The 27,843-nt window shown below is 38.8% G+C and overlaps 1 protein-coding gene across 2 annotated transcripts in view; it reads left to right on the top strand.

The window, feature by feature from the left end:
* PRDM6 (PR/SET domain 6) overlaps positions 1 to 27,843 on the top strand; it is a 73,340-nt gene that overhangs the window by 8,734 nt on the left and 36,763 nt on the right. For both annotated transcript variants that reach the window (XM_052701132.1, XM_052701133.1), the window contains one exon: positions 567 to 874. In XM_052701132.1, coding sequence (XP_052557092.1) covers positions 567 to 874 — 308 coding nt within the window. The remainder of the gene's footprint in view (positions 1 to 566; positions 875 to 27,843) is intronic.

The following is a 27,843-nucleotide window of genomic DNA, read 5'->3' as shown; positions in this document are numbered from 1 at the left end:
GCAGGCACAGACCCTGTGCTCCGGACCTAACACATTTTTCAAATACGTGCTAGGGAGAGATGATATTTGCTACAAAATATTAATTTTGAGATTAGATGTGGTCATGAGAAAGTAAATGTCTGCACATGCTCCCATTTGCCATTCATTGAGGTCCTGTAGAAATGTATTCAGGTGTTCACTCTGTAAATTTGGAGTGAATGTTCTTCTACAAAAGGGATGAAATTAAATTCCATTCCAAATAAACCAAGCTGTGGCAAGGCAGTTGGAAGGCACTTGTCAAGCATTATCACTGGTGAATGCCTGGCTGGAACGCACCGTGGTGGCTTACACGCACTTTTGGTGACCCAAAAAGTAAAATTTAAATGTTGCATCACCAGAAAGGAGCCCTGGCAGGTCTGCAAACGCACTGAGCGTGCAGGATGCACACTGGGCCCTCCTTTGGGGTTTCTTATGAAGGGCCTGGCAAAGCGGGGGCCGTCCAGCGCAGCATGCCAATGGGCACCGCGTGACGTGGGCTGCGGGTGGGCCTCAGCAGCACCGTGCTAACAGCTTCCCTCTGCCCCCAGGATGCGACATGTGTGCCGACAACCGCAACGGCGAGTGCCCCATGCATGGCCCGCTGCACTCCTTGCGGCGCTTGGTGGGCACAAGCAGCGCGGCCGCAGCCGCCCCGCCGCCCGAGATCCCTGAATGGCTGCGGGACCTTCCGCGTGAGGTCTGCCTCTGCACCAGCACCGTGCCTGGCCTGGCCTACGGCATCTGCGCTGCGCAGCGCATCCAGCAGGGCACCTGGATCGGGCCCTTCCAGGGCGTCCTGCTGCTGCCGGAGAAGGTCCAAGCGGGAGCCGTCAGGAACACTCAGCACCTCTGGGAAGTAAGTTGCTGCCTTTGTTCCTTGTCAGAGCTGGCTGTTTGGAAACAGACGTTGAGTGTAATCGTAGTTTTACAGAGTGAAAGCAGAAGAAAACAGATCAACAATGTAAGTCAGCTAACCCAGCGGGTTTGGAAATGTAGCCAAAAGCCTCGACCCACTGAGGGCACCCAGAAAACCACGGGTACCTCAGAGCACACATTGCAGAGCTGGTTGGGGCAGGTACTGTGGCACAGAGCACAGAGCTATAGCAGGGATTGCAGCACACAGCAGTTCTGGAATTCTGATCTGAGAGGCAGGAGCTGCCGGAGCTGCTGGGACACTGTCCCGGTTGTGTGTGTCACCTGGGTTGTGGGGAGGACATGTGCTGTGCCCTGACACAGTCTGCAGGCAGTGCATGGAGCTGCTGCACTTCCAGGCACGACTTCTTGCTCACAGCTCAGTCCTCCTGCAGCCCTGCACTGACCATGGGTTCCCCTAGAGATGCTTCTGACACTTGCGTGCATTTCCGTTTGTCACCATCGTAGAGAGAGAAGCAGTGATAGCTGCTGTGTTCAGGTTGCGGCGGATTGGTTTGTCTCATGATGAACACTAAATAATCTGCTGTGGTTTGGCAGAAGAGCTCATACACCCTCCTTTGTGTTCCTTGACTGCAAAGGGACGTGCATGGCCTTTACTGGTCACAACCCTGCACGCAGTGTCCCATGGAGCACTGGATTCCATGCTGAAGTGTAGTTTGTGCATGGATGGTAACAATGTCCTATGATTAACTTAGGAAGAAGAGATGATATTTTATATGCAGGCCTCACAGATAGTAGGGAACAAGTGCAGTCCTTGTGTGCATCAATACTTCTATAATTTCTAAGAGTGGCCTCCTGTCTACCTGGTCTTTTGCCATCAGTTCTTTACTTTGTCCTGGCAGGAGTTATTTCTTAGTCAAGTTCACCATAGCCACAGTAGCACTGTCAGACCAACTGCCACGAAGAGGTAGTAGGAGTGTGCCTACAGGTGTAAAGGTGGTGTTTGCCCACCTAGACCAAATCAGAATCTTCAGGAAATCAGGGCACATGCTTCCTGGTGAGGCATTTGACAAGAAATCCCAAAGATAGCAGGAACCCTTTTATTGTCTTCAGGGTGATGCAAGTGAAAGGGAATGGATTCTCAAATATATTTGACATTGTGAAGCTGATATGCTTAGTATAGAACTCATTCATGGAAAATGTGCATATTTAGCTGGTCAGTTCTTTGGGACTGGAAACCATTTCTTTTCATTCTTTTGTTCTGTTTTTCGTGCTACCTGGCAAACATGACCTGTTTCCATTAGCTGGACCTCCTATGAAATTTCTCTGTGCAGATAAATAGTAATAACACATGAGGGGTTTGCCTTGAAGTATTTGCTCAAATGAGTCATTGTGGGAAAAGAGAATGTTTCATATTAAAGTGTAAAAGATCTATCCTGGTGCACACCTAAACGTGTCCTACTCCATGAAATACTGTGTGGCTTGAAATGATTGGGAGTTTTTTGCTGCTTTCTGTAGAGGTGGTATTCCTCTGTTATATCAGGCGCTATTAAATCAGGCTTACATCTGTTTCTGACAAAGCCCGATTGTTACAACGAGAGCATTATAAGATAAGTTGTCAGTCTTATTTTTTTTTTTTTAATATAATTTTATAATGACTTTGAAGTTTTATAATGTTTAACCTGGTTTAAACTACTTTGGTTATGAGAATGCTAAATAATAAAGCAAACTTGTCAGATCATTGGCTTACATAAACTATTGAAATTTAGTGAAATAAATGGAGTTAGGGAATTGCACATTAATTCTCACTATTAACATTATCCATTAAAAATTAGATTAATTCCATATGAATCAATGTTATGCAAGTTAAGTTACAAATATTGGTCTTTTTTTAACAGGCAAAAATCGACTGATTTCAGGTTAACTTAAAAATTGTTGAAAGCAATCAAGGAAGGAGTTGGGATGGGATGTGGGATGTGTCTGTGGGAAATTGCCAAAAGCAGAGAAGAAAAAGATCTCGAGAAAAAATAAGATTTCCAGACTCAGGCCACCAAAGAGTGTCAGCTGAGTTTTTGCATGGGTTTGGTCTTCTGTTCTTAACAGACAACACAGATTTCCTGCTGGCTAGCAAAAATGAGTGCATATGTGTATTTTTAGTGATTTATCTTCAAAATAAGTACTCAATTTAGTTTTTTAGAGGGGAAGTATCATGGGCAGCTCAGATTATTTTTGCTAATGCCAGAAATTGTTAGCAAAGAATAACATACCCCAAGAATTAGCTAAACATAAAGCTTTGGCCATTTCTTATTTATTTTGACTTTCAATTCTGTATGTTTTACCTATCAGAGAACTAATGTTTAACTAAAAAAACCCACATAGCTAAATAAAGTCGGCAGAAGGTGTGTGGGGGTTTACAAAGCTGAGCTATGAAAATAAATAAAAGCAATAGAAAGTATGCATTTGAGTAGTCTGTATTCTTTTAGTCTATATGGTATAAGAGCATGGATTAAGTGACTGGAAGTGTTAAAGGAGTTTCTTACTGTCGTCCCTCTTTGAGCTGTGACAGCAGTAAATTCTCCTCCATGAATCTGTTCAAGATGGCTACAAATAGCAGTATGCCTACCGATCTGTTGTTCAGCATTAGGTCTTGATGGACCTCATGAAGATAAATTATCTTTCTTAGTATTGCAAATGGCTTTCTAATATATTTTTCTTTGTCTCTGCATTTCAAAGTAAAGTTGATACGTGGTTGTATTCATTTACAGCTCTGTTTTCAATGTACCCCAGATAAATAGAATCACAAAGATTTTCAAGCACAGTTACTAATCTGGCGGCTTTTTCTTTTTATTTTTTTCAGTTCTCTTTGTTGTGGGAAACATCAAGAAAACACTGCATTTGATGTATAGTTCAACACTATGGAAATATGCTTTAGTCTGTCTGCACAAGTGTTCCCACCATGCAGTCAGTGTTTGCTTTGTATGTAATCCATATCACATAATGTACGGCGACTCAGGGTGAATTACATACCATTCCATTACCTCACAAAAGGCCTTGACACCTATGGGTGTTCATGGGAAATTATTGAGTTCTCTAGCAATCAGCCAAGATGATTTTTTATAACTTACAAAAAGATCTGCCCCTCAGAAAGCCAAAAATATTAGTCATTTTCAGTTGTAGCTCTTTTTTCCCCTTTGGCCCCCTTCTATCATATCCAGAGTTTGCTTGTATTTTATAAAAATACAATAAACTCTGATTTGTTTAAAACAAAAACGGGACTGGGTGTATTAAATAAACACTCTCTTTAGTAATACAGACATTTATTCCAGCACTGCTTGATAATATTTTGGATTTTTTTTTCATTTTGAAGTAATGAGAACAATCCTTTTGTTATTACAAAGAAAACAGAGACTTTCTCAGCAATTAAGTCCTACTGATGAGAATGAGATAATTTTCCCCTAATGTGTTTTCTAATAAAGAACTGAAAAGGCAAACTTGATTCCAACATATATGAAAACATTATCTCAATTATTAATGTGTCCTTATTCCCCGGAGATAAATTAATCTAGTTGCGCATGGTTTCCCCTTTCTGTTTAACATCAAAATTTAATAAGAGTAGACTTAAGGAATGTATATGATATACACTTAACATTCTAATAGAATAAAATGTGAGGTTTAAAAGGCATGAGCATTTTAGTACCCAAAGTTTTTCAGGCTCAAATCTTTCAACTGTGAGTTCTGGAAATAGTTAAATCATAAATTCCCCCCGTGAATACAGCTTAAAGGAAAAAAGTTTTACTGACAGACGTATCAAAGAATGGAACCTTACCGTTTCCTTTTCTTAATTTGCCCAATAAACAGTTTGCTGTCTTGCTTGTTTTTCTATTCGCTGGAGATGAAGTAGTCTTTTCCTTGGAATAGCCTAGCAGCATCAGATACATTATTTCAGTTTATTTTAACTTGACTTAGTTACAATTCTTTTTTTTTTTAATATATATTTTTTTAATTTGCTATCTCTTTTTTTTTTTCTTCTTCTTTTTTTTTTTTTGCATTAATGTGCAAAATATACATACAATGTGATGTTCATTGGTGCACGTGTCCTGTTAATAAAGAACTCAGCAGTTCTTGTGCCTCAACTGAAGTCAAAGAAATCACTGCCTTTGGCTGCACCCAGACCTGTAATGTGCATTTTGCTGGGACATGTGCTGGCCAGAGTCCATGTGGTGGTACCTTCCACTTCTGTCCTGATTAATCTGCAGAGAGAATCCCTACCTTTTCAGTGGAGGACTCATTCCAGTTATGTTGATAGATTTGTATTTAAATTCTCAAAGCTGTAGTTTTGGGCTAAATTCACTGCTACAGCAAAGCACTAGGGGATAGAATTATGTGCATGCCATAGTTCTATTATAAAGTGAAAATTATGTTTCTCAGTAATCCATCATCTAGTATTCTAGACTGCTTGTCAGCCCTGTTTCAAATATGTCATGTTCATGAAATTCAAATAATTCTAGCTTAAAAAAAAAACTTGCTGATACCACTATTATATCTTAAATTGTGCAAATTAACAGCTGCTGCCATTCTCTTGATGTTTTGTTTTGCTTTTCTGTAGTTGTTTTTTTTTTTTTTTCCTGTTGTTTTGCATTTATTTTCTGTTACAGATCACATTAATTTTTACATTTATGCAGATTTTGAATTCACATTCTGCCTACTGGAAACCTCCCCAGTGTTTCATTCAGTACCTTACTGGGCCAAATGTTGTTAGAGCAACTTCAGCATAGCAGCTTCTTTCATTTAGGTGCCATAGAAGAAAATCACACTAAGTTGCTATAAAGCAATTTGCCCACATTAATATTTCTGTATCACTTAATATCATGCATTTCCATTTTTTTTTTGGTAAGTTATAGAGTCAACCTAAAGTTATTTTGATCCCAGATACAAAAGCTAGTTTGTATTTGATAATTCTATTTCTTAGGAAAACTAAATGAAAACCCTTTTCCTTTAGAAACCTTGCATGCTTGATGAGACACCTTATCTTTATATAACTCAGTATCTTCAACATATTTATTCCATGTAAAACAAGGTGTTCGTTGTATGCCAGAGCAAATATGTATCCCTAGGAGCATGTGCAAGAAAAAAACAAATCTCATTTGACTTCCTACTTAATGAAAGAAATTTTCCAATAAAATTTGGAGGGCAGTTGCATACTGTTGCAGAATCTCAACTCTGTTACAGAAAATGAAAATTCTGAGGGCAATACCAAAAAACAACAGCAAATCCCATGTTGTCCATATGATCCAAATTGTGAGATTGTGCAGTGGCTGTTTTTCCATAGCATATACTGTCACCTTGGCAGTTATAGTGTGTAATGCAGATTAAGTGCTGACAACTGAACACAAGTAAATATAAAAGCTCATTTCTGTCTTTAATTGACTGCTTTCTGTCTTGTTCAGAAGTGATCCAATCACCCAAATTCTGGAAACATTTTCCCTTCCCTTCCCTCTCCTCTTTGTTACAAAATTTCCATTGTTGGATAAAATCCACCTTTACAAAGCAAGAAATTACTCTTAATTTACAGTAACATTAGCAGTGAATTATTTCTACTGACTTTCGATTGAATATGGGTGAAAAATGCACTGTTTTAATGAGATATACAGACATCCAAAAATATATTGCAATATATGTAGGAGATGGATTTGATAAGCCAAAACTGCATCCAGCACTTTTCTGCATGGAGATGCTGCTCAGTATTTTTCAGAACTGCCTCAGCCACTTCATATGTTCTGTTTGCCCAGGTTGCATGTCATGGAACACGCGTTGACTTTAACATGCAGTAGGATGCTCAGACTTTATATGTCTGCTTAACATAAAAACTGTAAAATTCAGCCTAGCATGTGCGTTCCTCCTATGTGTTTGGCACCTTTTTTCAGATAAGTTACAGAATTCCATTATCCAAATTGTTACACATGTGTGACAGAGGTTGACCTTTAGTCATGTCAATCCTTTTTGTGTAGGCCTCAGGCTCCAGCCTAATGGCTCAAAGCCTGATTTACTCACTGTAATAAGGGCAGGAGGTCGAGCAATTGTCAGCTTGCCTGCTCGTACTCGTCTCAGAGCCTGGTTGAAGGCTGTTAACACAAAGCTTTTCAAAGTGAATTTACAACCACCACCACTGACAGAGGCCAATCAGTACACCATAAATGTCAGGTTAGTGAGATTGAGCAGTAAGTAAAGTACTGGCAGCCCACTATTGGCTGAAATCAATTGCTTTAGGTTTACCGAGAATAGCAATCTGTGTATAACTACATTTCTGGAACTCGTTTAAGTATGGAGTGCAAGCCTGAGTACAGATTAGGGAGAATTACTCCCCAATAATAGCTGAAGCACGGAGCTCGTCATTTTTTATTCTTCTGCACTAATGGTTTATGTGATTAATGATCAGAAAGTTGTTGGACCTGCCTCTGAATTAAAGAAACAAGATTATTTCATGCACAGGGGAAAAGAAATAAGAATAAAAATAAAATGGCTTGCTATCTTATCTGGGCAAAGAGGACTAGGAATTTTTTAAATGTGTGGGCTCACTAGTACTGGACTGTTCCAGGGAAGGCTTTTTCACATGGAAACAGTGGCCTTCTGATGTTATTTTGCTACTGAGAACTATCACAGAATTCACTAATGAGTGATTACGTACTTGATGGTCTGAATATCCATGAGATGTTGTTACCCGCAAGACTGGATGTTTTTATCATTTTGTGCAGTGACAGCTTGGACAACAATTCATTTGGCTTTGAAAGCATCAGCATTAAAATGTAGGAATCCATTAAAATGCTGTATGCCAGTATTTATAAATTAGGCAATTTCCTTGATTATTGCAATCATTTACAAAATTGATTATCCCAGTGTGGTATAGGCAGATTTCAGCAGTGATCATTGACAACAGGCATGTCCTCTAATATCTATACTCATTGTTCTCTAAAAGAAAAGCCACTCCACTGCTATGTTATTCTCCATCTCAAGGTCAATTACGCATTGCAAGAAGTCTACTGATGTAGAAGATCACACATCTTTAAAGGAAAACTACACCAGCTCTTTATAGATGGCAGCAATAGCCTGAAAGTGTTTTTTTGTGTTGATTCTTCTTGCCCTATTGTTTGTAATTTGCTTGCTGATAGTCAAGACATTCATTTGAATCTGCAGTGTGTATTCTCTTTGCGATCCATTATTGAAAGGTAAATAATTTTGGCAAATTGCAGCTGTAAATATTTATTTGATTGAAGATTTAAAAGTCAATACTGTGTTTTATTTGTTGCATCTAAAAGTTCTAATTAACCAATAGATATAGTGTATAGTAACTTCATTTGGGTCAATTATTTCTGCAAGACATTATAAAGACATTGTGTCACAAAGCAAATGCGCTGTAGAAGTTTTCCTATATTAAAACAAATACAATAAAACCACAAAGTGCTAGCTACCAACCACAGAATGACAGCTATTTCTACCTGTGTGAAAGTGAGCAATACACACACGGTGAAAACCTCCAAATGCTAAAGCTCAAAATGCTAGTGAATAAAGAAGATTATTTTTGCCACTGTACATGTGTTTCAGCTGGAACCACAATGAGCTAATTTGTGCCAAGCCTCATGCAGATTGTAAGCTTCCAGGGCTGGTATCCTGCAGTTGTTAATCAGCCCTTGCTTGGACAAGATAGCCATTGATGCTGTCAGGAACTTTGATTTAATGGAGTCTTCAGGCATGAGTGAATAACACAGTATCATTTTGATCACAGTTCTAAATCATTTTTTTCCAAGATAGGCCAACCATTCTTTCAGAGGCACAGAGGCATCTGCATGTTTGTCTGCTACTCTACATGCAACAACAGTAGTGCACAGTTAGCTTAACGGTTAGCTTAACCTTTGAATGAATGTTTTAATTGGACTTCAGAATAGTGTTTCACTGTGAAGAAAGAAAGGATTGTGTTGCTAATAACTATGTAGTGATACGTTTTATTTAGTTGAATAATTTTTAGTATCAATAATGTTTTTTTTGTATCTTGTAAGAAATCTGTAACTCATACATTTATTGCTCGTACTGTGTTACATACATGTTTCATGGATTTATCAAGGTGTACATAAACTATTCAATATCTTCACAGCAATTCAACCTGGTGTGTTTTGCGTAAGCAAATAAAGGTAGTAATTTCAGATCATTTCTGATAATGGTTTGATTTTATCCGTGAAACTATCAAGTTGAGAAAAGTGATTTTATCAGAAGTATGAATACTCCTACTGAAATAGATGCCTCAGGAAGGCTCTGTTCTTCATGCCATACCTGAAAGAGAACCCTGTGTTTGGATGTGAAAGAATGTTCAGTATTCATTACAATCCTAATAACAATAATAATAGTAACAGTAACAATAAAAACAAGAATAATAATCTTATATTAAGTAAAATGTCATGCGTAAAGCAAATTAAGTATGCAAAGGTAGGACTCATGGCTGTTACGTAGGCCAATCTTCCACTTGTTTAAAGATCAGTGCTTTTTAAAAAATTGTTTATTTCTTTTACTTACTGCCCAGTGTCATGTCAGCAGTCACTATGGAGAGCACGGAATTAGCTTTTGTCAAGCTATCAAGAGAAATTTTAATAGCAGGAGGGTTTGGTGACTGATGTTATAGTTAGCACACTATTCAGTTATAATAGAAAGTAAAAAAAAACAAACAAACAAGAAAGCCAACAAAACACAAAATTTTGTCTTTTCAAAATTCTTTTCTGTTTCTCAGTCTTACGTTGTCTTGAATTCTGCCCCCACTTCTGTTGCTCCAGTAAAAGCAGATGAGTCAGATCCCCAATTACTCAGAAAAATGAGCTGGAGTTCCATAGTTGTTTTTTGTCATTGTTTATTTGTTAGACTTTGGAATATCAGTTACTATTTGGTCACTTCTTAATTTCCAATTGGAGATGTGCAGTTTTACTGGGCTACAGATATTTTCTTGGTTTTGTATTAACTCATGTTGTGGTGACCAGCAAGACTGCAGTGAGAACTGTGGACAGAAATATTTGTTCACCTTCAATGTGACAAACATCAGAAGATGCCTACTCTATGCTGTATGTACATTTTGTGATAATGTTTCTCAAAGCAGTGATGAGCGGTGGAGCGGGCTGTGACACTGGTCAGCTAAATTTAGGTCTGTCCAGTTGCAGTAAAGGTAAAGCTTGTCTTGGTGTTTTTACATGTCTTAATTTTGAATTCGGAAGCACGTTGTTTTTGAGGCAATCATAGGTTGTCTCTGTGTTGCTGGGGTCTGCTCTCCAAGTTTAGCACAGCATCACAGACAACTCTGAAGTGGCATTAAAAAAGGAAAGAAGTCATTCTTTGATTGTGGATAGATCACAGCCTCTAGCTAAGGCTATCTGAAGCTTTCTTACTACAACTGTTTCCAACACCTTCATCCAGTGAATGCTAAACTTGTTACTCCAGGGAGATACCACTGTAGCATACTGCTTTAGGTGGCCCAATAGAGAGCACCTACTGCTTGAATTACTATTACTGCTTGTAAGCTTTGGCTCTGTAATACCTGAATGAATTCTGTACCGAATTTTTAGAATCATAGAATCAATCACCAAGGTTGGTCTAAAATCTTGCAGTCCAACCATCCTCCTGTCACCAACATTTCCAACTAAACCATGTCCCTCAGAAAAGCATCTAAATATTTCTTGAGTACCTCAGTGGTCGATGACTCCACCACTGCCCTGGGCAGACCATTCCAGCTGCCTGCTGAATGAAATGGCTTCTTCACACTCAGCGCTACTTCCTGGGAGAACAAAAATTGTTCAGCTGTCACAGGGTGCTGAAGCATCCTTGCTGGAGCAGCATTAAGGAAAGCAAATTATAATACTGATAGGAGTTCAGATTGTGCCTGGTTATTTTGAATAGCATGCTGGAGGAGAGGTTCTTCTCATTGGCCATGTTTTAGCTTGAATTGAACTCTCTGCACACTGATGAAATCCTTTATGCATATACATTCATATATATATGATGGAACTAGACATACAGACTAATTTTTTTCACACTGCTAAGCATTGCCACTTACTTTAATTTAAACCACCTTGCTTCTGCCCATTCAACTCATGTATTTGCTATTACACTTTTCCATTCCATACAAAGGTAGACGAGGGCTTCTTTAGCTCTACCAGGTAGGCTTCCTAAAAGCAATAATTTTTGCATCTTGACTACACCTTGTGCTCAACTGCTAAAAAAACTGTGTGCAGAGTTAGCAGATGGCAGTGAAGCAGCCTCACAAAACCTTCTGTGTGTTGCTGTCAAGTGATCTAACTTTGGAATGGAATTTAAGCTAGTCAAAAATGGAACCTCTGGTTTCTGCATTCCTAGAAGAAAAGTGTTTTTCTTTTATGAGTATGGTTTTATTTCTTTCTTGAAAGTGGTGAAAAGACCAAAAGATACCTTGTCTTTCAGACCAAACATTCTGAGAAGAATTTGACTTTTCATGGCAGAGTATTTTATTTTTTTCAATTATTTGACTCCATGATGCAGGACTATTCTTCATTTCACAGTAGGAAAACAGCTGGATAGATTGGTTATGTGCCTCTAGATGGCATACACTGGTAAAATTCAAGAAAAAATACTAACATTTAATGCTTTTTTTTTTCCTTTTTTTTTTTTTTTTTTTAAGTAGAGCAAATACATAATGAGAATACTTAATCAAAATGGATAGGTCACAGGAAAAAAGCTGGCTTTTTAGTGAGATTACTATTTTCATGGAAAAAGAAAGTACAGGTTGCAGGTTAGTAAATTACCTTCTTAAATACATGAAAAGTTACATGAAAATTACAAATTTCACTTAATGCTGCAGCAGCCTTTTGGAGCAGCTGGTACAGTGCAGCAGTCCAAGACCTCAGCTATGCTTTCAGCAGTGTTCTTGCTCCCAGCTTTCCTTGCTCCCAAACCTGCGGATTGGCTGGCTCTGGCATTTCACCAGAGAGAAGTCCTTACTGAGAAACTAGAGGTCTCATTTTTGTGTTGTGACCAAAGTTTTTCATCGGACTGGACTCCTGTTTTTCATGGCCTAACACAGAAGAATTTAGCTTGCTATCAACCTTCAAGCATATTTAAAGATCAGAAAAAGAGTATAGGAAGCTTTGTTTCTTATGCAATTACAATGAGAATCAAAGTGAAGATGAGCATCAGCATTTCCACAGAGCACACATTAATAATCACTGACATCTTAAGGAAAATAACGGGTACAGTACTGTTGTTCAGATCTTTGCATCAAAGTTTTCTGATTTTAATTTCGTTCTCTTTCCTTTTCTGATGGAGCCACAATCCCAGTGGTGCACCTGGGAGAAGAAGTAGCCTTTTAAGAATATTAATTTGCTTCCCTTGTTTGTGCAGAATGGTGTCCACTGTATCCCCTGCCCAGAGGTCTGGTGAATTTCTAGCAGCAAGAGTTCTCCGGCAGCAATCACATGGCCTGTGCTCAGGGCTGTCTTAGCCATACACTGTCGCATCAGAGGAGGCCATATATCTGAGCCTGGGTGGGCTCAGACAGTAACTCTGGCTAAACAGCCATTTGACCTTGGGGTCTGCCATTCCCCACAAAAGATGGCTGTGGGTCAGGCTGAGGTCTACAGCCTCCCTTTCCTCCAGTAACCACATTTGTTTGTCTCTTTTCTTAACCTTTGTGTTTTCTTGTTTATTTAATCAAATGTTAATTTGTATGCCCTAATTATCCAAAAATGATGTATCCCAGAGGCATTAGTACTGCAGGAATTTAACCTCATCGTGTGAAGCAGAATTTTCCCTTACTTTTATATACATTTTCAATGCTTGCTGCTAAGCCAAATCAGATGGTGTCTTTTCAGAGATATAACTGTCTTGTTGGATTACTTTAAGGTCTTAGTTGGGTCTTCATGGCTTATCCTTCCTTTGGAGCCTCTATTTCTTCTATATTATCTGAAATCTCACACATCCTTTGACTGTACATTATGCTGTTTACTCCCACTCTACAGCCTGCATGTGCCTGTGTTTCTGAGCAGAAATAGCCTCTCAGGACTCAGTCAATCACAACAAGAAGTCATGATAGGTGATGAAGAGGTACAAGCAATGCCTCCTGCCCTCCCCAGAGCTGAGTAGCACACAGCTTCCATACTACATCCACACCCGCTACTTGTGGTTGAAAAATTCAGGAAAAACGCTCCTTTCTCTGTCACATTTCACCTTCATGTTATCTGTTTTGAGGGATGGCAAGCATCAAGAATTTAAACTTATTGCTGTACCCATGAAGAAAATTGCTGGCTACACTGTTAAACCATTAATCCATTTCCTGGCAATAATTTATGAATAGATCCAGCCCAGTGAAGCTACAGACCACCATGGTGTTCTTCTCACCCTTTTTTTTTCTTTTTTCACTTTTTCTCACTTTTGTTTGATAGCACTATCATTTTTTAATTATTTTTACTTCTGTTACTAAAGTGAAAATCGTATGTTAAAATATTTTTTGTGTTTTTTAAAAAAAGTATTTGTATTTGTCTTATTAATTTCTACAAAGAAGATAAACGTTCTGACTTTTCCTTTTTGTGTAGAAGGTGACTTAATTTATGTGAGCATTAGCAGTAAGCTTTCTGTTGAGGTCATTCATCTCTAGTTCTAGATGTATTCCTATATAGTGTGAAAAAAATTTCTTTCACAGGGAAAGCTGGTCTGAATGTACATTCTTTATATTTGGCAGGTAATTCAATTTGTTTATTTATTTAGATGTGGCTACAGACAGCCGTTGAAACTTGATATTTATATGGTAAATCTCTAAAAGTATTAGTATTGAGAAATTCCTGTGTGGGAAAGACTTAGTCATGAAGCACTCAACGATCAGACTGGCATAGACAGAAAGACTGAATTTCTCCCTCCTTCATTGTCTTTGATGGTCAAACCATAGAAAGAGGAGTGCTAGACTTCTGCTTCTCCTCAGCAAATTCATATATCTATGGAGCAGAAAAAGCAGAACTTTAGATCATAGGGAAAATTGGGGCATCAGTCAGATGCACGCTGCTAAAACAATGTGTTTGAAGAAGATGATGGAGAGCAGGATGGCTAGGCAATAAAGTGCCAATTAATTTGAAGATGGAGCCTGGACACTCTCAGACGTGACTCTTGCAGGAGATTACTGTCTCTTTTCTCTTTGTTCTCAGAGATTACAGGTACTTTCAGTGCTCTTTCATAAGGCAGGATAGATTTATCTCATGAGCATTGGAGTGCTGACCACTTTCTGATCTGCTTTTCTGTAGGCAAGCTATGGATATCCCACAGAAAGTCAAAGCAAACTATGAAGAAATGGCAGTATTCAGGGTTAGTTGTTTTCCTCCTGTCTTCTCATGGTTTTGTGCTCTGGGTTTTTCTCACTCTCTTGTTGATTCATTTAAATACTTTACATAGTTTAAGGTATCAAACTTTCAAGTACTACAAAAGATATCTTGTGAACATTTTTGAGCATGAAAAGGTATTCTTGGAGATCTTTTGCCTAAGTGTATTTAGAACTGCAGTAGGAAATATGATACCACAGTAAGGATAGACCATGGTCAGGCACAAATGGGCACAATCTTGCTATCTCTCTGGGCTAAGTTGATCAGGTGCAAGCCTGAACTGGACTTCCAGCCTTGTGGGAGATGTCTGCTAACACAGCATAGTTCTCTAGTGCTAGTGGTGCAAGCCAGTGTTTGTTGTGAGAGCTGGATGTCAGTGCCCTCCAGCACAGCTTTATCCTGTTCTATTTCTATCCTGTTCTGTTTCTAGCTAGGAAAACTGCATGTCTACTTGACCAGCAGCTTCCTGAATTTTCTGAAGACTTAAAGATGAGATAGTCTTCCACTTAGTTCACCTGTAGGAAGTTTAGACTGACCATACTAGTGACAGGACTTCTTACTAGTTCCAGATAAACCCTAAGCAGACAGTGCAATTACAAGTACTGAGTGAGGTCTCATACTTTCATAATAGGGCAACTATGTACATATACACCAGCTAAGTCAGTTTCATAATTCCTTATTATTTTCTGACATGAAAAATCCCAGTAACTTGGCTATTTAAGCAAACAAACAAACAAACAAAATATCTCTCTAGTGTTCTTGACAGCAATAAATATTATCAGTGGAGACTTGCATGCTGTAAGCTCACCCAACAATGTAATCCCAATCCTCTGTTCCATTAATGGAGTGTGTTCCAGTATCAGAACCTGACGTCAGCTTGCAGGCTTGTACCACAGTCCAGCAAGAAGCAGCAGAAAGATTAGGTGAGCAGCAGTTTTTGGAGCTGTCTGGTGCTCTGAACCTCACAATGTGATACCAGAATGTGGAATTTTTAAAAATTATATACCTGCATGTATTTCTTACTGACACATATATATTTTGTTATATCTTTCATGGTGATTGTACTTGCAAATGAATAAATAGACAACAAGGCTACTCCCCATTCTGGCAAAACAAAATGGCAGAAATTTCAAAGACTGCAGATATTTTAAATCTATATGTCAGTGCTTCACATTCTGCATCCTAGTGGAGTCTGTTGGAAAGGCACCAGGGTGAAGGAGAGAGACTTTCTCCTTGTTCATGAGTAGAGGAGCGTGTCTTTGAGCTCTCCAGTGAACACTGTGGCTTTTTACTTCACCAGCAGAAGGGTCATGGCAGCTGTAAATTGTTAAAAATGGGTAGTATTGCATCACTGAAATATCTTTGAGGAGCTACATTGTATCTGGAGACCACAACCAGAGAACTGTGGAAAAACCCAGGAGAGTACGAGGTGGCTGTGGAGGCAGTCAACTTCTGGGAGACCACCATTGGATGGAGCTTAATGGGGTTTAATGTACTCTGTTAATGTCTTATTTGTGACTTTGAGTGCTTGCTTATACATAGAAAAAAATGGCAGAAGAGGCAGGTACCATGCTTTGGCTATAAAATGTTGCTATGTGTATCTTTCAGAGCTCTGTGCTCTACGCTGGGTGACCAGAGCCTTTGCCTTCACAGCCTGTGCAGCTCTGAACCTTTGCTTTACATCCTAGGCCACTGAAGAGGAGAGTAAGACTGCTGCATCTCCCTGTCTGAGCTTTGCATGAGTAGTACAACCAGATCTCATTGTGTTTGTCTTCAGTGGGTGGTTACTGGGAATTTCTTCCTTCAGGTGACCAGGTATACTCTGTTTTCTCTGTGCTTTTCAGTGAGGCCTGGGACTGCCCACAGAGGTTGGACCAGTGACAGTGGTTTGAGATGTGGTGGGAAGGATCATCTTTTATTACACTATGTGTGTATTTGTGCTCTGTGCTGGCTGCCATTCACCTCTACAGGTTTGTCATAATCTCTGCAGCTTCAGATGGGGCTGACTCATCAATTCTTGCTCTAGCAAGCCTCCACCATTGAGGGTAGCAGATACCCATGGACACTGGTCCTTTCCCTTTTGTGCATTTTCTTGGATGAAATTTAATGGCTTACGAAGCATAGTCTGGAGTAGACAATAAAGGGATCACTCCTGGCTTTAAAATCCATGAAGCTATGAAGCCAACCAAGAAAAGTAACAGTGTCTGTGTAAACCTTATCAAAATGGAGCTCTGCTCAGTCTCCTAAGTAAGAGTTTCTGTGCTTATAAATTCCTCTCAGCCTCCTTTTCTGACAGAGTGCAGCACATCAGAGGAATTGTCTGATAAAGATGGGGAGAGAGGAGAGGGATTATTATAAAAGCCAGCCATGTGGCTTCTGCCCGGAAGTCTGCATATTTCCCTTACACATGAATTGGCATATACAGACTGCAGCTTAACCCAGTGCTCCAAAGAAATAATCATGTGGAAGTATGAGCAACAGTAGCTCTCAATTTTCATTCAGTGATGCTATTGCAACAGCACTGAATGCAGCCATACACCACAACCCCCACAGCTGTCTCCTTGGCAAACCTTTTGATAAATTGGATCTTGATATTTACAGAATCTATTAAAATACAGCCCATCATGTGTTTGTTTATATGTTGACAAGATGATGTACACCCTGCGGGTCAAGGGTGATGTGAACTGTTTTGGTGTTCTTGTCAAAGCAGCTAAAAAAAGAGCATTTAAATATTTTTTGTAGAATAATTGTCTAAGAATGCAAGAGCAACATACAGAATTCCTACTCTGAAAAAATCTCTACTGATCTGACACAAAAATCTGAGCTTGTTATCAATCAAAAAGACTTTCCTACTTCTTCTCTAATATGTTAGAAAATTGGCAGCTCAGATAGAAAAACAAATAGCAAAAATAAACAGAAAGGAATTGATTTAACTACTTGGGTGGCTTACACAGTACCATTGCAGACTTTTCAGTTGGTCAATTATTAATTATATATTATTTTACCAAATGAGACTTGATTGCAGCACATAAATAAGTCAGAATGGGCTTTATGAAGGTATCAAATGTATTTCTTTGAGCATCATTTACATGTATTTGAGGTTTTTTTTCTGTGAAAATATGAAGGAGAAACGCTGTTTGGAATTCAATCATGCCAATCTAGTTCTTGTAAATCCAAATGCAATTATACTGAGTGTGTTACCTATCTAAAACTGGACCCCAGGCTCAAACACGGAAGTATTCCATTCTTCACTGTTATTATACCGTATTCTCATGAAGTGGAAGGGGGGCTGAGATGACCTATTGTACAAGAATCTCTTTCCATCTCATATGTTCATTGTTTGCTTTTTTCAGAACCTTGGAGTCATATGCCTCAGAAATAAATGAGACCTATTCCTGTCTCAACATAAAGATAACACATGATCATTTCAGTGTAAGAAAGGAAATAATGGAAAAGAGAGGTTACAGAAGATGAATTTCAGATGAGCAGTAAAACCCCAGTTCACTCAAGTGAGTGATATACATATGAAAGTGTTGGGATATCTGAATATTCACTCTGTTCTGACAGCCACTACATTTTAGAAAGGAATATGTGCATTTGTAAAGTAGAATGGAGCTAGGATGGAAAGCTGAGAGAGCAGAAGGGTATGTGAAAATGACGAATGGGCAAGTAAAGCCAAGAGAAGGAAGAGCTATCTCTGAGCAGGGAGAGAAAGCAATGACATGGGGCATTGCCAGTGAGGAACATGAAGTATCTGAGCTGTCCTGAGGTGTTTTGCTGAAGAGATGGAAGGGTTTGGAGTTCCTCTTCCTGAAGAGAACAAGGTGTGATGGTTTGGTTCTGGTGGGAGCTTATTCCTGTGCCCAGTGGATCCTAGGAAGTCTGAGCTCTGGATCATGCATAGGAAAAGAAGGACAACAGACTCTTTTCTGTTAGTATTACAGAAAGTAGGTTTGGGGTTTTTCTGAGATAAAATGCTGCTAGATTTTTTTTCCTTATTTGTCTTTTCTGTTACATATTTCCAAATCTGTTTTGCCAAAAGGAGAAAAAAAAAAAAAAAGCTTATAACATTGTTTCTAAACGCAAGCCAAGAGCCTCCTTCACAGATCTGGGAACTTCTCCCTTCCCCTTTACTCCTTCAGCTTGCTTTAACCTTGTCCCAGAAGCAATAATTTAAACATGGCTTTTATATTTTTTTCTTTTTTCTTTTTTTTTTTTTTTTGGCTAGTGGTCCATGTCCATCAGTGTGCTTGTTGCAACTCTGTTCTGCAGACAGTTGCCAAAAGGAGGTGAGATGATGATACTACCAAAAGCAAAGACCATCAGGTGCTAATACCATTTGCTCATGCTGGACACATCTACTTCATGCAATGAGGTGTCAAGCTGAATTATTTCTAAATGAGCTATGGTGTATGCACAGCACAATAGGGCTGATTTCTCAATATTGTTAGTGCAGATGCATCATTGCAGTGGGCCCAGGTGTGACACACTAGGCTGCATAATGTAAGATTTGAGATGCTGCTCCTGAAGCCAGTCAGATCAGAGACCAGGGCAGTGAGCAGGCTCTTTTGTTAGTCTGAATTGAAGTTGTTACTGCTGTAAGAAAGAAAAAGAAAAAAAAAAAAGTGTCTCAGTTTGCCCTTTCTGTTGAAAAAATGAGCTGTTTATTTCAATGGTCTCTGATTAGATATCCTAGATCTTTCAGCTGTGTGATATATGTGAACCTCAAATGAAAAAATCTTGAGGACGTTCATGTTTTCACTAAACTTAATTTAAAGTGTTAATCTCATAGCCAAATCAGAGATTCATTATCAAACCAATGAAAATACTTGTTCTGCTTAGTTCTCTGGAAGCTTACATAATGTTTTGTGTATGAAGTTTTAACTACTTAAGCTGTAAAGTGTAAAGCAAAGGAAGAGGGTAAACACAATTTTAAACTCAGGATAGATGCAACAAAAAACCTTGACCAATCATTAAATTTCCCTCCCCTCCCCTCCCCTCCCCTCCCCTCCCCTTTCCTCCCCTTCCCTCCCCTCCCCTCCCCTCCCCTCCCCTTCCCCATTCCCTTCCCCTTCCCTGTCCCTTTCCCTTCTTGCAGTGCAAGTTATACCCCTGTAAACTCAAACTGGAATTACAGACAAATGTCACCTTTGCATTACATTTTCCAGATTTTCCAAGTTTGTCAGGCTGAATGCTCTTTGGACAACGTTTCTGACAGTTTAATTAATTATAATGGAAATAAAACAAAATGCTCATGCCTCTAACTGTATTCTTTGGCAAGTATTGCACTTTATGAAGAACTTCATAACTCTAAAAAGGAAAAAAAAAGCCAATATGTTAGTTTGGCTTTTTCATTTTTATTAATGGTCTTTGTTATGTGCTTCCTTATGTGGGAAGCAGACTTTCAGACAAGAAAAATGAAAACAAGAACAAAATAAAAGTCTCTTTCAACATCATGCTAAAGGGCTCAGCTCTCAAGAGCATTGTGAATGGATTAGCTCCCATTCAGTGAGTCTGTTCAGAAATAAAGAGGAATGGTTTAGAGTTTAATCAGTGGGTATAGGGACTGGTTATAGGTCAGGATTTGGAGGGGGGAGAAGAGGGATGGCATAAACAGAGAAAACAGCCAAGTAACCAACTTGTAAGAACAGTTGCTTCCACCAGAGGCAATTTGTCCAAGGCTCCCTGGTGGTCTGTAGGACCTTGCAAAACGTTCTACAGATTACTTGGAGAACTGAGTTCAAAGCAGTCTCCCTAGGTGGTACGTTTGTGAGCTGCATTTCAGCAGCATTGTGACAGATGCTTTCCTTATGCAAGACAGGACCTGCACCATGCCTTGCACTGGCATTCCATGAAGATTTCCACATATCCAGTGAAGGATGGCTGTGTGCTCATTGAGCACTTGCATGCTAATGCAGGCATTTAGCCTGCCCATGAAGTCTTACCGTAGTGGAAAGCAAGTATCAGTGTTGGACATGGATACAGCTTGCCTCAGCAGCCTGTGCCCTGGCCTTCCTTGTCGCTGGTCGCAGCGCCTGGATAATAATGCTATGTTAAGAGTCACTAGATGACACTATTACATAGTTTCATGCAATCTTAGTGTCTTTGAAGTTATGTGGTACAGTCTTCAGTGTTAAAGTTTCTGATAGCTTACACTGCAGTGAGCACCAGGAATATTTTCCCTCTTTCTGGTTAGGTTTTGCTGGAGAAATGGAGTTGATCCTTCGCTACAGACCAAACTGAATTTCACATCATTCTTATTCCTATTTTGCTCGTCCAGTCATCATAATCTAATGATAGAAAGTGTTTATACAATCTTCCCCCACTCACCTCCAAAAGCATGAGATTGCAACCAGTACTATGAAAATGACTGATGTTTTGAGCTCTAAACAGCAAGCTTTATCCAGATTGTGGCATCTTGCATGCCATCATCCCCCTCTCTCAGTCACTAATGTGTGATACTGATAAGTATCTAGTCTAAGTTGGTTAGCTTTGCTTGTGGAGCACTGCCTGCTGAAGGAACTTGTTTCTCTTCGTTTTCTCAGTGGAGACAAATGACACTGGGTTACTTAACTGTAGCTGGTAAATGTTATGGTAAATGCACCTTTAACTCACTAAAAATTGAATTTACACTTGATGTGAGCATAGGAAATTATCAGCTTGCCTTAATGTCAATTCACCTTTAAGGGTTTGTTACGTTGTAGCCAAAGATGCCCCTTCAGCTTCCAGCAGATAGAAATTATCTAGCTTCAATCAAGGCACGTTTTTCAGCTCCATACGTTATGTAATTCCAGCAATACTGAGTTTGCCTTTGGATGTAAAACTCACATTAAAGGCTTGGTAATTAGCCTTTAGTACACACATGCTTAGGTTTACCCTGTTATTAGTGGCTCGGATAACTAATCTGCACCTAGAGAAAAAATCTGTCTGCATCAGTCACTTCAGCTGCAGTGCAGACATGCACTAAGTCAGTGAAATTTAAAATTCTTTATTATACTTGATGCATATAAAGGCAAAATTGCATTGATATCCTCTCCCATGCAATGCACCTGATTTGTCTACTAAAGCAAAAACTATTTAATTTAAGCACTATTTTCCAGGCACAGAGCCACCAATATTTTCATTGCAGAACATTTGTTCCCAATTGTAGCCATCAGAAGGTCAGAAAAAGTTCAAAATTGCATGATGGGGTTTAGCTACTTGTTTGGAAAAATAATCTGGTCATTGCCATAACCTGTTGTAGTAAATTGTTTTGGTTGTATGATGTAGGATTTTCATATTAATTCCATATTTTAAATGTATTTATAAAACAATTGAGCTTTGACTATTACATCTCAGATCCGTACAGTTTTATAATTGAGACATTTGCAAATTTACAGTTAAAATCATTTCATCTGAGACTAAATATAAATGCATTTTAAAAGAAAAACTTCAGATAATTGCATTGTGATGGATCTTTTGAATCTTGTTCATTTCTTCTCTCAAAGATATTAAATCAATACAAATTTCAAGACTGTATGCAATATATGAATGAAGTGCGTGATGAAACTAGATTTTTTTTCTCATCTGTGTGCACATAATACAAATCTGTGCCATTAAAATTGACAGAGCATTTGGGCAGAATTGCAGTGTTATGTAATATTCTACCTCAGATGTAAAGTAAGGTTGCCTTTAAAGTAGTGTCTTCTATTTATTTCCATGGAAACTGCAACAGGTACAAGGAGCACAATAACACTGTCTGATAGAACAAAATTCTCAGCAACAAAACAGCATTTTTCAGCATAGTCATTGCCATCTGTTGCTTTTGAGCATTTTTAGAGGACTCACAGAGAAAATATGTCACAAAAACAATATTTTCATTTTATGGATATAGAATATATAAAGAAATGAAATGTGTAATTGCCAATGATTTAACAATAGTACTTAGCATTGATTTAATCCATTTAATTGCCATTCTTAGAGGACAGTAATCCCTCCTTAATTTTCACTTGGTTTGAAGTAATAGATATATAAGACAAAGTTAAATCTGAAATGTGGAAAAAGTAGCAAAAGTAAGTGGCAAGAGGAAATGTCATTTTCTTCTTTCAGGACTGCCAGACATTCTGTATAATACAGGATATCCTGTATATATAGTGAAGTCAAATACAAAAAGCATACAGGGCACACACTCTTCTGTATTGTCATGGCAATTATGCTTTTCCAAATACCCAGCAGCTTGAATTTCCAGAGGTTCAAAAAAATGGCAGCAGCATCTGAACCTATTGCATGCACAGTCAGTCCAGCACGTGATGTTCGTTGAGCCTGTGCAAACTGTGCAACAAGAGCTTTTTGTCCAGCAGTGTTCCAAACTGTGCTCTCTTAGGATTTCATTTTCCATGGCATGACTTCTGAAAGTAGTTAGGTGGAGTTGGGATGCTGTGGAGGAGGTTGTTGAAGACGCCAATGAGTATCTGTGGGGATCAGCAAAGGTCACTCTCCCAATCAATACAGGAGCATAGAGCAAAAGTTACAGTTTTACTTGTTTGCTTGGTTAGTTGTTTTGTTTGTTTTTGTTTTTGTGGGCCTTCATCATTAGTGTCACACTATTCTCTATTTTCACATCACAAAGTCAGGTATCTCGGGATGCCATTCGTCCTCTTTGATAGACTGCCTGGCATTTTGCTCTTTCATGTGCTGAACTTCTAGTGGTGTCAGTTGAAGTGCAATGTGTGCAATAAGTGAAAAATATTTAGATATTTATGCTATACACTGGAATTATTGTACACATGGAGATTATCACAGCAGTGAAAGCTTTGGTGACAAAGGACACACGCCCTTCCTAAAACTAAGCTTTGTTAGTTGTGCTTACAGAACAATGAGCCTTTAAATTATGGAATGCTCCTGAATGTATCTCATTATTAAGCCTCTGGTAAGTGTCTTTTACTCTCAGTCAGTTTGTTTATCCATCCTTGATTCAAAGGAGTTGCTCAATTTTCTAGTAAGTATAATATATTTCCTATCCAGATACCACATGGGATTACAAGACAATTTACTTATCTGGACAAAATAAATGTCTTTCCTTTGAAGCCTGGAGTAACTCACATCTTTCTCTGCTCTCTACTGGAGAAAGAAAAGTCTTTGAGAAAGAGAAGCAAAATCTGTCACAGTGAAATACTGTTGTATTCTGTTGGACGATCCTCAGTATTTCTTGACAGGATGAGTCAGCAGAGGGTAGAATCATGGTGCATTAACCTTTCCTGTCTCACTCTTCCCATACTCCCAGGTTCTTGGAGAGTTTTTAGGCAAATTTGAGCCAGCAAAGATGATGGTCCTGGAACTGCAGCAGCTGTTTGAGCTGTCTCAGTACACTGCCTTATCTAAAGTTGGCCGTGACTCTAAACTATCAGTGACTCCTTAATGCTGAAGTACTTTTTTTTTTGTCTTCTCCTCTCACCTTTTACTTTGATTTTTGGCTGAAAATTGGCCTCTTTAGATTGCTGTTGTTAGGTGGGGTGAGTTCAAGACACAAAGCAACCAAGGGGGTTCGGTTTAGGAATGTGTTGTGAAAAACTATAAAATAGGAAATTTATGTTATCCACAATATATTGGAGGTCAGTTTGCCCTCAAAACATAATGTCTGACAATTGTGCTTTCTTAGTGTGGGTTAGAAAAAGAATATAGTGGACTAAGAAAAACATCATAATTTAAGAAGTGACACATTTCAACAAAGACATAAAACTGTAGGCAGTACAGAAAAGAAGCAAAACCTTAGGAAACCATTACTTCATTAGGACAAATATTTTATGTATTTTAAAAGATTACTTATTAAAAAGGGTGAACTGTAGGACATTCATGTCTGCATGAAATCATAAATCTGCCATTGGAGAACAAGAAGTTCTTCTTTCTATGGATAAATTAATTTTTATTACAGCTTCATCAAATTCTTTTAAAGCAGTTAATCTGAGTACATGTATAAGAGTCGATAGACAGTTATTTCCTTAATCTTTCATTTTTAAGTGTAGTGGTCGAGCCAGTTAGGAAAGTCAGCACTGTCCAGTAGTGTGCTGTGAAGCCTTAAGAGAACTGAAGAAGGCCGCATTTGCCTACTGCTAGCAGCACCAGTTCATTTTAACAAATAGCTGGCATAGAACATGAGGGTTTACTCTCTCATTGTCCACACTGCTTAGCTTCCATAGCCCCTTCTTCAGTATGCCTTCCAGCAGCTGGCAAAGAAGGGGTTTATTTTTGACCTGTTTGACAGAGATTCAGGGCTCATTTTCTCTGTGACTGTAACTGGTGAGGATTTGTGCCCCGCAGGGAAATCCAAGGCTTCTCTCTTCTGCCAAGGGAATGAGGGACCATTCCTACTTAGCTCTGGAAAACTGCAAAATTGCACTCCCTATTAATCTCTTCGTATTTAAGGAGAGAATTTTTGTGATTATGCATGAGGGAGAAAGAGAGAGACAAGAGGAGAGTGGGGAAAGGTTACGCTTTCATCACATTTTCTGGGTCTCCCAATTCATTTAGTCTTATCTGTGTCTTGTAGATTGCAAGCTCTTAGGTGCCACGACTGTTTTTATGTATGCCTTTAATGGCCTATCACTGCTGTACAGCAGATAACTAGTTACAAATTGTTGAGGTTTTCCAAGGAAACAATTTTTTTTCCCTAGAGAATGCTGAGAAACTAAAACTGTTTGCATAAAAATGTCAGTTTCAGGAAAACTCTCAATGAATAAAACTTTGGGGAAAATGGTTCAAAATCATCTAAACATGCTGTTCTTACATTTTCTAAACAGAAAGTTCATTTTTCCATTCAGAACTACTTTCATTTTTAAAGTTCAGTAAGCTTGTAATGAAACATTTTCTTTCAGTTTATAAAATCTTGAAATCATCCAGATGAATTTTTTTTTTTTCCAAAATAGCTTGCTCCAGAGCATTTTGTTATTATTATTAGTTTACAAATATTGTGGGGGTTTGGCTGTACCCAGTAAAATCATTCTGCACTCAGCTCTGCCACATACTGACTAATTTCCCCATTGTGTTAAACTTTGGGGACGGTTGGAAAATAATTTTTAAAAGAGCTAGTTTGTTTTACTTTGCTTTTTAGAATTTATACTTGGGGAAGAAATACAGCTCATTTTGCATGCCTTAAAAATTTCACCATGCATTACAATCGCTGCTTCTATTGATCTTTAATTCACACATCTGCTTTGTGTTCCTTTGTGTAGAAGCTGACCTTTACGGCCAGTGCACTTGCAGATCAAACTCCCATTCCTGAAGTTTATGAGCACCCTCTGTGCCAGTCCACATAAGCACTCCCAGAATATTCAGTTAAATGTTTGGTACCTAAGATTATTTCAGCACGTAGAATGGAGCTGAGAAAGGCTGGAAGGAAGAATGAAGCTGCCTGGTGTTAAAGACGGACATCCAAAAAGGAAAAATGCAGAATGGTTGAAACAGGAGCCTTTGCAGTCAGTCCTCTGTTTCATAGCATTTTTCTGCTGTCTTGATAAAATGAGGGACAGAAAAAAGGAACGTGATGAGACTGTAGAGGCAAGTAAAGAGAGTTGTGCATGACATCAAGAAGGCATAGAACCGATGGTAAGAAAAATGTTTCTTAATTTAATTGGAAATAAGGATGGAGAAGAACCGTAATAGCATAGGCAGCATTCTTGTAACAGAGTGCTGTACAGTCCTGGAACTGCATCACACGTAAATCTAACAGTAGGTAATTACAGAAAACATTTGTATATTATACACAGGTTGGCAGAATGGCAGGATGTGATTAGTTCTGAAAAGATGTAACTTGCCTCCTGCTGAACTGCCAACACTGTTTCTGTCAGCATCTGTGTGTCTCTTGGACATCTCTCATCCCAGTATGGACCTTCTTATGTACGAGACTGAAGCCCTGCAGGACGTATTTTAGCTCTACTAGCAGAGGGCATCTCATGATATTGTGCTTGTATGGGATGCTTTAATACGTATTTATTTCTAAATCTGTATAATCCTACAGTTGCAAAAACTGAGCTCATTGATTATATATAGGGTAAATGAAGAGCAGGCTGCATTACTGCTTGTTTCTAGATCAAGTCTGTCTGGGCTATATAGATGCATGAAACTAGAATGTGCACAGCTAAAAGGGGAAATGCTTCATTTTTACTACTGTCCAAGTAATTTTCCAAAATACATGCTTCCACTCTCATCTATTGAGGTTTCGGGTTGGATTTTAATTTTCACAGAGTAAAGATTCATGAGCACATAAGCAATTACTCAGATTTGCTGGTCACAGTCTGGGATTAATTGCAAAACACAGGTTTGCAACAATGAGCTTGCCAGAATCTATCAAATATTGATCCCTTTCCATGTTAGCAAATATGGAAGTGAAAAGGATGAAGGAAAGCTTCAGTTGAAGAGTGGTTGGAACCTGTTGTGTTTCGCTCACTTCAGCAGAGAGGCAAAACACTGCAGTGATAAGTCTGCCCTTTATTTACAGTATACACGATTTGTAACAGTGGTTTTTATAACTCTAAAAATTACACTTAATAAATATGAGAAGATACAGGTTTTCTTGATTGCTTAAACCTAAATGTTTATTCAAGCTTTCATGAAAAGTTTCTCTTAATTTAAACAGAGTGAGGGCTGCTTGAACGGATGCCATTTTTCTTGATGTGGACTCACTACACATGAAACAAGTCTTAATAACATTCACACTCCCTTCACTGGTAAAGTACTCTTCAGAGGCTTCACTGCATGGTTTGCCTGCTGCAATCAGAATGAAACTCAAGTTGACTTTTTGTAGTTCGATTATATTTGAGTGTTATTGTCCTTCATTACATGTAATAACATGATTTCTGGCTTTAATTAAAAAGAATCAGAAGAAACGTGTGTAAATATTGCTGTGGTAGTTCAGAGCAATGAGGTATTACTGGTATTTTTCCTTCTGGTGTTGATGTTATGTAAAGTTGGAGACACTAACACATTGTGGATATTGTTGCTGAGCAGGAGAAGGGAAAAAGATAGGCTTGAAACACAGCCTGTGAGATGGCACAGGGCCAACGTGCTGAAAAATGGCAAACGTCACATTTAACAGCTGGATGCAGAAATATTTCTCTTTAATTTGGAAGGAGAAAATTTTTTTCACAGCAGGGCACTCTCAGAAGAGTACAACATCAAAGAGGGTGGGTCTCCCCAGTCAAACATCATCTGGCTTCAGTGATGGAGCAAAATGAATGAACTGTCAGGACTTTTTTCCAGTGTGTATGTTTTTGCCAAGTGAAAAGTAAAAGGTTCAGTGGCTTGTTCTGATCGCAGACCAAATCCTGATAATGGAAAGCTGATTCCTTAAAGTCTTCCTCTGATCAGCTGACAGGCAACGTCTGAAGAAGACCCCAGATTGATTGATGGTCCACTTTGTATTGATGGCCCCTGCCACCCTTAGAGATAAGTGAGATATGCCAAATGCTTAACAGCTCTGGAGGGCTCCTGTGACTGTGACTCAAGCAATGTTCTAATCTAATGTTATAATCCTCACAGAAACAAACTATCTTCCAAAGAAAATTAGCATGAGACTTAACAACACCAGGCCTGCACTCCCGCAAAGAAAAAA

The sequence above is a fragment of the Tympanuchus pallidicinctus genome, unplaced genomic scaffold, assembly GCF_026119805.1.
Source record: "Tympanuchus pallidicinctus isolate F22 unplaced genomic scaffold, pur_lepc_1.0 scaffold4, whole genome shotgun sequence".
NCBI classification, from domain to species: domain Eukaryota; kingdom Metazoa; phylum Chordata; class Aves; order Galliformes; family Phasianidae; genus Tympanuchus; species Tympanuchus pallidicinctus.
This window is presented reverse-complemented; position numbering and strand designations above follow the sequence as displayed.